This window comes from Tenrec ecaudatus, chromosome 9, assembly GCF_050624435.1.
Source record: "Tenrec ecaudatus isolate mTenEca1 chromosome 9, mTenEca1.hap1, whole genome shotgun sequence".
Taxonomy (NCBI): domain Eukaryota; kingdom Metazoa; phylum Chordata; class Mammalia; order Afrosoricida; family Tenrecidae; genus Tenrec; species Tenrec ecaudatus.
Window position 1 is genome coordinate 124,482,912 of NC_134538.1, and position 14,435 is coordinate 124,497,346.

General features: G+C 44.6%; 1 protein-coding gene across 4 annotated transcripts in view; it reads right to left on the reverse strand.

The window, feature by feature from the left end:
• The window catches only part of SRPK2 (SRSF protein kinase 2), a 249,897-nt gene that overhangs the window by 19,603 nt on the left and 215,859 nt on the right, over positions 1-14,435 (reverse strand). For 3 of the 4 annotated variants that reach the window (XM_075558526.1, XM_075558522.1, XM_075558524.1), the window contains exons 8-11: positions 13,079-13,244; positions 12,319-12,344; positions 10,174-10,417; positions 9,195-9,677 (exon numbers count right to left, since the gene is read on the reverse strand). In XM_075558526.1, the coding sequence (XP_075414641.1) occupies positions 9,195-9,677; positions 10,174-10,417; positions 12,319-12,344; positions 13,079-13,244 (919 nt within the window). The remainder of the gene's footprint in view (positions 1-9,194; positions 9,678-10,173; positions 10,418-12,318; positions 12,345-13,078; positions 13,245-14,435) is intronic. The other variant, XM_075558523.1, reaches the window with a different exon arrangement.

Genomic DNA, 14,435 nt, shown 5'->3' on the forward strand with positions numbered 1-14,435 from the left:
TTCATATGAATAGGGATACATATGAAAAGACAACAGCATACCGAAAGCAGGAGCAAGACAAGGGGCCCTCTTCACCACTTCCATTCAACAGAAACCAAAGGTCTCTAGATTTGAAAATAAGTAACATCATCTTTATTCATGAATGCCATGATAGATACAGAAAAATCCCAATGAGTTTGCAAGCAAGTACCTACAGACACCGGATGAATTTAGCAAAAGCTGCGCGATGCAAGGCCAACAAACAAAGTTGAGTGTCTCTCCCCAGCCAGAGAAGTCTAAAAGGAAGGTCAGGGAAACCACTTTACTTACAGTAGCATCTAAGTCAGCGGTTCTCAACCTGTGGGTTGGACCCCTTTAGGTGTTGAATTTCCCTTTCATAGGGGTTTGTCCAATTCACAACAGTAGCAAAATTACAGTTATGAAGTAGCAACAAAGATAATTTTATGGTTGGGGGGGGTCACCACTACATGAGGAACTATATTAAAGAGTCGCAGCATTAGGAAGGTTGAGAACCACTGACAGAATAAAACACCTAGGAAATTCACTGAGTTAGGGACATAAAGGATCTATATAATGAAAATTATGAAAAACCACTGAGAGAACTTACGACTTTAAAAAACAGAAAGCTGTTCCCTGTATACAGATTACATTAAGATGCCAATACTACACAAAGTGATTTATATGCAATTAAAATTAAAATTCTAAAAGCCATCTTTACAGAAATGGAAAAACCAATCTTCTGCTTCACATACCCCCCCAAACTCTAAAACCACGTTCAAAGAGAAGGGTGAAGTTGGAGAGCCTCCTGCTTACTGAAAAGCCTGGTAGTACACAACAAGAGACCCACAGACTAATGGGAAAGAAATGAAATAAAAAATAAGCTCACACACCCATGGTCCAAGGTACTAAAGTCCATTTGATGGAGAAAGAAGAGTCTCTTAAATAGTGTCAGAATAACGGAGGAAAAAGGAAACAGAATCCATGCCTCACACCACACACAAAACAATTAAAAATGAATTAAGGATTTCAATATGACATAAAAAAACCATGAAATTCTTAGAACCAGTAGGGGTAACATTTTCAGGCCTGGCTTTCAACAATGTATTATTTAACAGAACAACCAAAGCACACACAAAACAAGGCAAAACAAACAAACAAGAAGACGGGACCCAAAAGTGAAAAGCTACCCAGCTGGAAGAATATCTTTAGAAATCGTACAACCAAAAACTATCTAAAACACAAAATATACCTCAAACTCCGACAACGTAACAACAGAAAGATAAATACGGTAACCATAAGCCGAGCAGTTGTGAATAGAAATTTCACCACAGACGTTACACAAATGATCACTAAACACATGGACAGATACTTGATGTCACCAGCCACCTGAGAGATACAAATGATGAGCAGAGATACCAGATACCAGTGTATTCCTACCGGATGACCAAAATTAAACACATTACCAAAACAAACAGAAAATAACAAATATTGGTGAAGATGTGGGGAGCCTGGAACCATTGCTGGTGGGAATACAGAATGATATCGTGGAAAACAGTATGGTGCCCCACCCCCAAAATAAGAAAAACAAAGTAAAGCTACCCCATGATCCAGTCATTCAAATTCTAGATATACACCCAAAAGACCTGCAAGAGGAGATGTGTACACCAATGTGCACTGTGCACTAGTGACAACAGTCAAAGGGTAGAAACCACCCAAATGCACAACCACAGATGAAAGGATAAACAAACTATGGTCCAAACACACATCGAGTGAAATACTACACAGGCAGGAGGAGAAACAGTCTTGATATGCATGTGCTACAACAAGGTTAGACCTGGAAGACATTATGCTGAGTAAAATAAGCCAATCATAAAAGGTCAAATATTGGATGACCTCACTTATGGAAAAAAGATAAGAAAAGGCTAACCTAAAAATATGAATTGTATTAGTAGTTACTGGAGGCAGAAGGGGCAGGGAAAAGAGTTTACAGTGGTAGAAATATACATTGATTAGGGACACGATGGCACATTCAATTATTGTAACCATTATCAAAAAGTTGTACACCTGTCAAAAGTTGAGTTGGAAAAAGTTGTGTAATACTTACAAAAATGAAAGAAAAAAGCTAATGAGTCTGCTTATATATATTGAAACACCTCATGGAACATGGTTCCTTGGTTTGGGGGTTTGGGTCATGGTTTCATGGGATATCCTAGTCCATTAGTCCAATAAGCCATTTAGTGCTCCTGTTCTGCCCCACAATTTGTGGCATAGAGTCTGGGGCCTTAAGAAGAAGACATGCCAAGAAAGCTGATGGTGCCCAGCTATGAAAACATAAAGAGTGTCTGGGGTCTCAAAGGCTTGAAGGTGAACAAGCGGTCATCTGGCTCAGTATCAACAAAGCCCACATGGAAGAAGCACACCAGCCATTGTGATCACAAGTTGTCGAAGGGGTCAGGTATCAGGCATCATCAGAATAAAAAATCTTCCATAGTGAATGAGGGGGGAAGTGCGGAGTGGAGACCCAAAGCCCATGTGTAAGCCACTGGAGATCCCCTTAAAGAAGGGTCTCGGGGAGGCGATGAGCCAGTCAGGGTACAATGTAGCAACGATGAAAAATACAACTTTCTTCTGGTTCCTAAATGCTTCCTCCCCACCTACCCTCAACTATCATGATCCCAATTCTACCTTGCAAGTCTGGCTAGAACAGAGGATGGTGCGTACACTGGTACAGATAGGAACTGGAAAGACAGGGAATCCAGGGGAGATGATCCCTTCAGGACCAGTGGTGTGAGTGGTGATACTGGGAAGGTGGGTCAGAAAGGGGGAACCAATTATAAGGATCTGCATGTGTCTCCCTGGGGGACAGACAACAGAGAAGTGGGTGAAGGGAGACTTCGGAGAGGGCAAGATATAACAAAATAATAATTTATAAATTATCAAGGGTTCATGAGGGAGGGGGGATTGGGAAGGGAGGGGAAAAAAATGAGGAGCTCATGCCAGGGGCTTAAGTGGAGAGCAAATGTTTTGAGAATGATGAGGGCAATGAATGTACAAATGTGCTTTACACAATTGATGTATATATGGACTGTGATAAGAGTTGTATAAGCCCCTAATTAAAAAAATTGTTTTAATGACCTGATCTATCTAGATTTTGTCTGGACTTCCTCTTCATTTGGAAATCCTGTAATTATATTATTTGTTCACCCTTCTTGCTTTGTAGTTTTTGCTGTTTACATATTAATATGGTGGTTTTCTCTTTTCAGTCTTTTAAAATTTATTTTCTTTTTGTGAATTCATTATCTACTTAAATCTATGGCTGATGCCATGTATCTTAAAAAATTGAAAAATCTAAATTGTTAATTTGTGACTCATGAAAACTATGAAATTAAAGTTCAATGTTCATAATAAAATTTCTAGGTAAACAGAAGAAAAAAAAAGATTACACATGGCCATCCAAGACCCAACAACTAGTCTCTACATCCCAGGAACACTAGAGGAGGAGAGGCAGAGATAGGAAGATATTAAATGTGTGGCTAACTGTTTTCATGACTTGCTTCCTTCCTTTGCCATGACACTGAAAGAACTTCATGGTACCTCAAAGATTCTACAGAAGAATCCCAAGCCAACGGGGGAGGGAATGCACAACAGAATTTCTGAACCGTTGAGACTTAAGACACTTATCAAAGTACTGCCCTGAGATAATCTTTAAACCTTAAACCAAAATTGTCACCTGAAAGTTTCTCCAAACTAGTTTTACTTACCTGTCTGCTGGGAGCATTCTGCTTTGTTAAGATCTGTCTACATGGGATCAAACTGACAAGAGCAACTCAGAAGATTTAAGTATGAGCCTTGGGTTGGGGGCACCAGTGAGTTTACGTCATGAAGTAAAACCAACTCAGAGAGGAGAGTGAGAATGGCTGTGTTTGCAGTGTGCTGCCCGTGCCACTGAGCCACATGCAGATACAGGGAACTGGGCATGTTGTGCTGTGCACAGTCTCAATAACTGCGATACACTCCCCATGTATATTTTGTAAAAACAAAAGAAGATTAGTAAGATGTTCATGTGACGGCACCATTGGGCCACCCACTCTCACTTGTTTCTGAAACACACCCAATGAGCTGCATAACTCAATTAAGCCAGAGGAAATATAGTTTAAGATGCGATACTACTTTAATAAAAGACACATCATAACATAGCTTATAGGCTTTTGGGTTCTTAATATCCTTCTTTAACTTAACCAAAAAAATTCTGTGCCATCCTAGCTAAGGATCATAAATTAAGTCACCTACCTCAAATGCATTCCAAATAATTGTAGTTAATTTATTTCAGTATCCATATGAGAGATGAGAAGATTTGCTTATTTTCCTGTCTTTGTGTAGTATAAGTTACTTGAAGGCACGGTCAAAGCCTATTCCAACTTAGGGACGCTAACACTTCTTACTCCACTGTGCAAACATACGGGGTCAGGTTGTCTACTCCTGTGAGAGTGCCCACAGCTCCCTGCTCACGAATAATGCGAGCATGGGATCAGTCCCCCTTGGTGTCTTCCTTCCAAAAAGAAAAACCAGCCTATAACTGCTGTCTCCATTGTGTGTGTGTGTGTGTGTGTTTTGAGAGAGGGAGGGAAGGAGGGAGGGAGGGGACAAGAATGGAAGATCTCAGTTCCAAAGAGGCTGAAGCCAGTACATCATTCTTCAATCGCCCACTCTAGGGTGACACGGAGTCATTCTCATTCCATTTGAAGTTACCACCCTAGGGACGAGGAAGATGGCTGCCGCCAGACTGGACTGTGTTTGGCCCACATTAACTGATGCCCTTCACCCTAAAGAATCCTTACCAAGCAGGCATGATCCTCTCGGTATGAAGGTGGCACAAGCAAGGAGCACAACGAGGAGAGCGCACGCCAGCACTGACTGGCTCCTTCAACACCTCCTGGCCTCTAGGTGCCAGGAGCCAGTCTGGCAGTGGGAAGACAGCATGAACAAGACATACAACATTCCCTTACCCTTAACACATCCCAATAAGAAACTTGGAATGTGGGTAATAAGTAAATGAGTGTTCCACACCTTGGAGCAGTGCTCCCTGTAAGGAAATCACAGCCTGGGACAGAGATGGGGCCAGGGGAAGGGGTGTTGGAAGAGGGCAGTATTTAGGGAGATGTGTTCTGAGGAGAGGCCTAAATTTTAAAAAGGGAGAACAGGGAAGGGCAGCCAGTACCAGGGCCCAGAGGCAGAAACTAAGTCACAGTTTTGACAAACAGAAAGAAGTCATGGCGTAGGTGGTTCAGAATGAACAGGGCTAAGAAAGACAGGGGCTACCAGCTGCCAGGAACAGACTGGTATTTCCCAGAGTGGATGATACCATCCCCTGGGCATCCTGGAGCAATCGAGGGAAATTGCAATTGCAGATACCTGTACTTTATCCTGAACTATGAGCTACAGTACAAAAGCTTTTACATGCTCAAATTATGAACTATATTACACAAGGTTTTCATTACCATGGGGGGGGGGGCGCCAAGTCATTTTTCCCCCCCTGAAAAGGGGGTGGTAGGCTTACCAAGTTTGGGAGTCTGAATGTCACCACTGAGTGCTGTGGGGAAGAGGACGACAATGGGCCGAGCTTGACTGGGGTACAGAGAACAGATGGGCAGCAAGGACCGAGGGTAGGAGCTGCATCACAGCAGGCTGGGTGAAGCCCTAACAGGCTACTGCGCAGGTCCTCTGTCTGGGGGGAGCCAGCAGGCAGTATTGCCCCAGGCCCTCTGGGCTTTAACGAGCCAAGCTGAGACACATGCCATGGCTCCAGCGCAGCTGTCCTCCGAGAAAAGCAGCCTCTTCCTCTCAGCTTTCAGTCTTTTCTTCTGCTGCTCACTCCCCAGTGTGCGCCCTCTAGTCTAACCACAGGGAGCTACACAAGGTCCTGAGCAGAGCCCACTCCTCTTGTAGCCTCATAATCCAGGATGAAATTAAGCTATCAGCTTTGCAGCCTTCCAAACGTGGTATTGCCCATGTTGGGAAACAATGCTCCTGAGCAGACCCCTTCCATGAAGGAAACACCCAACAGGAGGTCACAGAGGTGATGACGTGACTGAGTCAGCTGCCTCCACCAGATGCCTGGGCACATCCCTGAAACTTGCCAACAGTGGACCAGGCCTGCATGGTAAGAGGATGGCAATGGGCAGGGCTGAGTGAGAGGGGGCTGCGTGCTGGAGTCCGGGAGCGAGATGGGGAAAGGGAGGAGGGGGGATGCAATCTGATGACCACTCCTGTGTTTGCTCACTGTTCAATAGATACTTACCTCAGCACTAAGTCCGAGGAGACAATGGTGCAAACACACTCCACTCTGAGAGTGCACCTTCTCCAAGGAAGAAAGGCAATGCCAGTGACCAAGGACGACATATGAACAGGAGGGAAAACGGGCAAGAGAAGCCAGGCTGGAAGCATGTCATGCAGAAGGCAGCACGTCACCTCTGTAGCACTAAACGACAGAGGAATCGAAGGCTGCCCAAGGATGGACCGTGGAGGAACAGGAGAAGACCGATGGTAACAGGAGGGAAAGTTCAGAAAAGGCACAGCAATGTTCACCACCAGCATTCTCATGTCCTGAGGGGCACCGAGGCACCCCTAGGGCTGTTACATGCCGTCCGTCCCTGTCAAGTGGACGCATCCTCATGAACTCTGCCCACGAGTGCTCCCAAATTACGGACAGTGCACAAGATTTACACAGGAGGACAAGAAAAGGTCTTCGCTACAGGTGAAGGTTGGTGAATAAACGGAGAGGAAATGAGGAATGAAAAAACCCAACATTCTATAACACAATTCTGGACAAGGTCATAAACAGATGCAAGTTGTTGCAGACAGATATTTGCCAGTGCCATTTGTCTCCTTGGTGGGGCTCCAGGAGCCCTGCCATCCAGCTCCTGGCCCATCACCTCCTCTCCACCGTGGGTCTCGTCACATGGTACACACACTCCTTTGTCTTCTCAATCATTTGCTCCTGGCCGGCCTGCCTCTGCTACAACAAGGGCAAGGGCGCGGTGGCTTTGTTTTCTACTCTATATCCTTGAGACCCCCATCACAGCTTTGGGACATCGGGGGCTGGAGGTTGTTCAAAGATGGACATGGTCTGGCCATCGTGCCACTGGAAATCAGGGATAGGGCTCAGGGATGTTGGGGAAAGACTGTGGATCGAAAAGGAGAGCTGGCTGAACAGAAATTAAGAGGTACACTAACACTTAAGAAAGCTAAAAACAACGGAGTGGGAATGGCCAATAGGAGCAGTTGGACAAAGTGGAGTCTGAGGTCAGGGTCAGTAGGGTTAAGGTCCCCGTGTAAATCCAAGTCCTACTGCTACTGTGTTCACAAAAGGAGCCCACCTGGAGTGGGATGTCAGGATGTCATCATGCCAAGAACGGGGTGTGAACAGTTCTCTGACCTAGCACATACTGTTTTCTTTTTAAACAACATGTTTTAAGTTTAATAATCTAAACTTGGAGATTTTTCTTTTGCCACTCACTCATTCACTCCAATGTGAAATTTCCAGATCTATACAAATAACTCTCCCAGCTCTCACCATCATTCAAGATGAATCAGGATGCAGTGGGCCAGGAACCTAAGGTCTGACGACACCCCATCTATGCGTTAGTCCTCAAGTCTTACAACTGTTCATGGCAACAGGGCAAGGTCATGCTCACCTCCCTGCGTAGCTGCTGACCAAGGCAAGCATTCACTGAGAAGCTTGTTTTCAGATGATGCTACTCTGCTGGGTCACATATTAGTTAGATCCAATATGATTTCATCCAGTGCTAGTGGAAGCCATTTCTTTCCTTAGATAAAGGAAGAAACCAAAGTCCCAGAGCTAGAAAGTTTTGTGCTGAGGTTTCATCTTGACACTAGACACCAAAGCCACAAGCAAATGATTTTTTAAAAAGCACCTGTGATCAATTATGCTCTCTATAAATCTATAAGTAAGGCAAAGTGCAAGTACAAAAGCAAAAAACCCGAGGAAGTTGATTTTTACCTCTGACCTGTCTGAGAAGTGGACCTATATCCTTCCACATGAAAGTCTTTAAAAGCACCTTTAAACTCTCCCTGGTCAGGGTAAAAGTAAGCAGAGGATAAACGTGCCCCATAAAAAGCACATGGTTGGGATGTGAATAGCTTTCATTGGGGCAGGCTGCTGGGAGACTGGAAGAAGAGAGTTATTTACAAGGGTCCTATCAGCAACGACTGACCATGCACTAATCACTCTGGCCAACAGAGGGAGCCGAGGAGGTTTCTGAGCTTGCCCACTCAGAGCCAATATGGAGACCCACCATGATGCCCACTTCTTTTGCTTACAAGAAGTCACTTAGCATTTCACAGGCACTCACACCGAGGCAAGGTAGGGCCTTTTTGGGTAGATGAGTAAACAAATTCCAATCTACATTCTGTCAGTACATTGATCTCTTTTGTTATTTCCTTTAAGACTCAATTCTGGGCCAGTTTCAGAAGCCCTGATGGGACTGTCGGGTAAGTATTGATCTTTAACCTCAAGGTCGGTGGTTCAAACTCACCAGCCCCTCCATGGGAGAACGATGATGCTTTCTGTTTCCGTAAAGAGATACAGCCTCAGAACCCCCACCCAAGGCTGCTGTGAGTCGGACTGACTCAATAGCAGTGGTGTTTGTTTGGTTCAGTTGTATCTCTCCCCACTCCCTTTTTTGAGGGGGGTTTGAGTTTTGGGCCTTATAATCAGGAACAACAAACAAAATAATCTTAATATCTACTACTGTCTCAATCTCTACAAAGACATCACCAACCAGAACAGACATTCTCCTTGACTGGAGAAGATCACAAAACTAAATATACTACCACCAGATGGAAGATACAAATTTAAAATTAAACTCCCTATTCTAGAAAACTACAAGGTATAAGTGGTAGACACTAAAAAGGTTTCCGCAGCTGTGTGATTATCATTGATTAAATACAGAAAGAATAAGATTTCAAAGTCTCAGAAGTAGGATTGGGCATGCAGAGGGCAAGAGAATGCACGCCCCGTGGCACAGGATAGCTTTTCAGTCACACTCCGTGTTCATACGCATATGAGTGTAAAATGAAAATGGCTCAGAGAGATGGCTTTCCCACTTCCAGCGCTTATCCACAGCATGGACCTGGGATAGTGAGCTCCGACAACTGATGGGAAGAACACTTACTTTTTGGCAAATCCCCAGTACTAGAGGCCGAAACCGTCCTGCTTCTGTCATGGGATGGGCTGCTTTCCTCTTGCTCGGTAAGTGGGGAACCCTCAGAATGGGCAGAGCCACAGGCCACAGGTTCTAAGGGTCCAGAGAACAAGGAGGTGGAAAACTCTGGAAGCTGGGACTCGGGAATTTTATGTCGTCCATTTGGCAATTCACCATTGAATTGTTCATATGGGCTGCTATACGTGTAATCACTCTCAGCATCCGGCTCATCCAGGGTGTATTCCTCGGGGTTCGGGCACTCATCATCCTCCTCCTCTTCATCATCCAGCTGCTGTCCCAGGGAGAAAGGGCCATTCTCAATATGGCCATTGGTTTTCGGCGATTCTATCCACGTAGGGTCGATGTGTGCGAGTTCCTGTTCAACATCATCTTCATCTTTCTCGATGTTTTCCTTCTCGGCATCTTCTTTCTCCTCCTGGTCCTCGGGCTCACCTTAAAACGCAGACAAGTTCAGAAGTGAGAACTCCAGGTGGGCCCCTCTCGTGAACACAGTAGCAGTAAGTCCTCCGTGCCTTCAGCAAGACACACTTTTGAACATCCTTAATACCACAGATAGCAAGCACCTTTAGGCATTATCAATCCTGTCCGTCAGTTAATAACTAACCTTTTATTAGAAAAATTTAACTTGGGGAGGGCAGCTTCTAAAGAGAGCTGCCCTTCCAGTTCTACTTTCCCCGGCAACCTTCACAAAAGGTTTGTAGTGTAACATTACTGTCAGGTTAAAGGTTAACTACAAACTACAAGAAGGGAAGTGGTTAATTATAGATACGTGATACAGAAAACACTTTTGAAACAGTGTGTGTGTCTTTCTGATATTCATTTTCAAGTGAACCAGCACACTATTTTCTGTCCACTCAACTAGAGTTCAGCTCTGAGGATGCACATTAGACCATGCAACCCCCTGTGGAACCTCGAGGGTCTCACTGACCGTGGTCCTTCTCGGCCTCTCCCTCGGCTGCCTCCTCTAACTCGGCCGTCGTCAGCTTCAACTCCCGGTAATCTCCGTCCTGCTCGTTGGAAGGGACAGTGGAAGGGATGTTTTCTTCTACTCTTTTCCTTTCGGCCTCTCGCTCTAATTCTTCTATTTCCTGCAGGCGTTTTTCCAATAACTCCGCCTGCCTCTTCTGCTTCTTTTTCAGTTTTTTCTTTTTGTTTTTAGATATTTTTCCTATCTACGACATGTCAAAAAAAACACACAAAAAAGGCAGAACAACAGTCAGTTTGTTTCTTTTTAAAGCCCAGCACAAAAGCAAAAGTGCCAGCAGCACTGCAAACACTAACAAATCCCTCTTACGAGTCCATGCCGGTTAAAACCACCCACCCAGACACAAGCCTTGCCTCCCTGTCAGGGATGCATCAGACCAGGAAAGAGAGAGCAGAGCCAGCTAACATCAAAAACTAGGTCTGCGACTCTTGGGTCTGGTCCCGCCACCAGAGGGCTATGCACCCAAGCCCAGTGAGCCCCCTGCATTTAGGCTGGAAACGGAATTGGGGAAGCTGACGTGCTCTTGCTTTTAGACAAGAAGCCTTCTTACACGGTGTATTTGTGCTACCTCTATACACAGGGATGCCCTTCCTTTTCCTCACCGTCTTAACGCCTCCAAGCAGGTATAGTTCACTGTTTGCCACAGCACTGCTGGGGCTTGGGCCTCATCTACAGAGCGACCGTCGACAGCCAGGGTGACATAAACTGCCAGAAATGTGCATATGAAGCAGCAGCAAGGGAGGCAGGGACTCCAATCACAGTTGAGAACTTATCACTGGCAGTGGGGACCTCTACCGTTTCACAGACTCAGTCATCAAAATAAGCAGCTGGTGCAGAGGCAGGACTATGGAGGGGGACTCGGCCTTCTCTGCAGGCAGGACACCATGCAGCACTCTGGTCTTCCAGGCAGTTTCTTGAAGAGCACATAGCCTGCCCCTCTGTTGGTTAAGGTCGGTTTGGGTGTGCTTTCATGTTACACGGCCTGTTTCACAGATCCGAGTTACCGTTCTAACCCAAGCACAAGCTCATAGTGCCTCTTCCGATTTTCCATCGCGCGCGCGCGCGCGCGCGTGTGTGTGAGAGCACTACTTGACCGTCAGTCAGACAGAGTGCAAAAGCAATCACAACTCAGTCCCCACTCTAACTGCCAGCCTTGTCCAGCACACACACACAACAGATGGGAAGATATGGAGACCCATTTCCGGCACAGGAGTCACTGGGGCTGCTGTCTCCTTAGCGCCCACTCTTTCACTAGACCACACAGAATTCTCAGTCACAGCTATGATCGCCTGCAATCACAGAAACACAGCTGTAGATAGCTTAGAGTATTTCTTACACGATGCAAATGTTAACAACAAAACTGTTTAACCTTTCTACACTCAATTACAACATGATTAGTAACTGACAGCTTTAATAGTTCTCCTTTTCTGTTAGCTACGACTTCATTCCCCATGTGATACAGGTCCACAAACACACTGATCACCACAAAAACATAACAAAACCAATGACAAGGAAAGCACCGGCGGCCACAGAGCAAGTGAGCACGTGCTCCTAGTGCAGCAGGTGAACGCCCCGCCCCATGAGGTGACAGCGCAACTGGGGAATGATGACAGCTCTGTGGAAGGCCTAGAAGGCTCTAGCAGAACACTGTTGCAGAGTTTTCATTGATGCATGTAACTGCGGCTTGCGAGCAATGTTTTTGTTGTTGATAACAAATTACAGGGACATTTTCTTTAAAAATAATGAATTTCTCCTGAAATGGCACGAAAAGCTTCAAGATATTCATTTCGGTGTGCCCCTGACAAAAGTGGGGTCCACTCACCTTGGGGCAACACTAACCTTTGCAGCTCCATAGGAACTGTGCCCTCGGACAACACCAATTCATGATACAGTCAAGGTTACACAGTATTCATACACATGTCCACTTTTGACAGGTAAGGACATGAGAAGATCTGCAGCAGTTTGAGGGAGCAACAAAAATCCACAACCACCTAACAGCTGCTGGGGAAAACCAAGGCTTTGGAGAGTTCAAGAATGCAAAGTCCCTTTTGACAGGAAGGTTAAGAAAAGCACATCTTTAGTACTTACAGGTTTTTGTTGTGGGGCCGTACTCACTAAAACAAAGCGAAACAAAACACATGTTTAGAGTAAAATGGCTAACACTATCATTCTGCAGTTTTCCATCTAAAATGGAGTACTTTCTCTTAATGATTACTACTTTAAAACCCGTGCTACCACATTGTCTTAATCACAGGGATCTAAAGAAAGTTTACCCAACTCAAAAAAGCCTGACTCATAAAGGGCAGACATTGTTCACACGGAGTCATCTCTTATTTCCCTAAAATGAAATATCATATGCATTCCTGTTAAAGAGTCAATCCCCCAACACCAGCTGACAACTGAAGGACGTGAAGGCTAGTTCATAAATGCCAGAGTCACTGACAGAAGTTTATGGAACAACCCGGTTAAAAGAGGAGACGTGCATCTATATTATCATGTATTCCGCAGGCTTTGTACCACTAAAAACCACCATATGCTGCAATGAGTGGTCTAGACATGTCTAGAAACCAGACTGCATTTCCTGGGTAGAAGATTTAGGCCTCGAAGGACTTGCTTACAGTCAAGTCAAAGTTGGCGTCCCTGCGTGTCGCCACTGTGGGTCTCCCTCTTCCCTGCCAATCCTCCACCTTGCTTACAGCGTGGTGCTGTGGAGCTCCGGTTACTCAGCCAAACAAGCTCTTACAAGCCACGTCTCTAACTCATGCATGTCTAATTCAACTGCCTCCAAGGCGCAGTTCTCAAGGATCCCCAAACCAAGAGAAAGCAGCTTCTGGCTCAGCCCCCTCACCTGCAGACCCAGAAGGAGGAGGAGCACCTGCTTTCTGCCACTCAGTGGCCTCCGCGGCCATCCTTCTCACATAGGCATCGTCCACGCACATGAGGATGTTCTCCGGCTTTATGTCCGTGTGAATGATCTTGCATTTACTGTGCAGATAATCTAAACCTTGAAGGACCTGTTTACAGTGAAGTCAAGAGAGGTCGTGAATGGGCAATCCTTTACTACTTAATTTTTATCCATTTATATAATAAGTTATATAATCATAAGTTCAAAATTCACAAGATACAGAAGAGAAAGTCAATTCTACACCTGTCAGCCACAGAAATCCAGTTTTCCTTCCTCCAAGCAACCTGTGTGTCATTCCATGGGTAATTTACGCTCATGACAAGGAAATATATGAAAATACACATATATTTTTATAACAATGTTATTGAGATTTCAGATACCATACAATTCACCACTACATGCATAAGTCAATGTTTTTCCTATGTTCACAGAGTTTCCACCTTCCCCATGGTCTTATTTTAGTATATTTTCATCACCCCAAAAGAAAATCCTATACCCATCTGCAGTAATTTTCATTTCTCTCAACTCCTTTGCTGCAAGTAACCACTAGTTTTTCTATCTTGGTGGGTCTGGAGATTTCAGATGTTTTTTTTTTTTTTTAAACAGAAGCACATATGATGGGCATATTTTTAAAGTTCAACCCATGTTGTATAGCATGTGTCAGTAGTAGACAAATAATACTGTCAAGTAATTCTCCAATGTGCCACATTTTTTTCAGCCATTGAATTGACAGATATTTGGGTGGTTTCTCCTTTTTGGCTATTTTGGCTATAATAAATGCTGCTATAAACTTTTTTTGGCATTTCTTAAACCTTTAATTCTTCAACCAGTAAGCTGAGTTGCCATGAATTTCCTAAAAAGTAAACAGTATAAAACTATTTTGGAATGTGTCAAACATCTTGAAAAACATGCTTATGAAGTCTGAACTTTTAAAAAACTTTTATTGGGGGCTCCTACAATTCTTATCTCAACCCATACATACATCCATTGTGTCAAGCACATTTGCACATTTGTTGCCATCATCATTCTCAAAACATTTGCTTTCTACTTGAGCCCTTAATATCAGCTCCTCATTGTCCCCCTCCCTCCATGCAACCCCCCCTCATGAACCCTTGATAATTTATAAATTATTATTTTGTCATATTTTACACAGTCCAAAGTCTCCCTTCACCCACTTTTCTGTTGTCCATCCCCCAGGGAGGAGGTAAGAAGATCCTTGTAATCAGTTCCCCCTTTCTACTCCACCTTTTCCCCACCCTCCAGGTATCGCCACTTTCAGCCCTGCTCCTGAAGGAGTCAT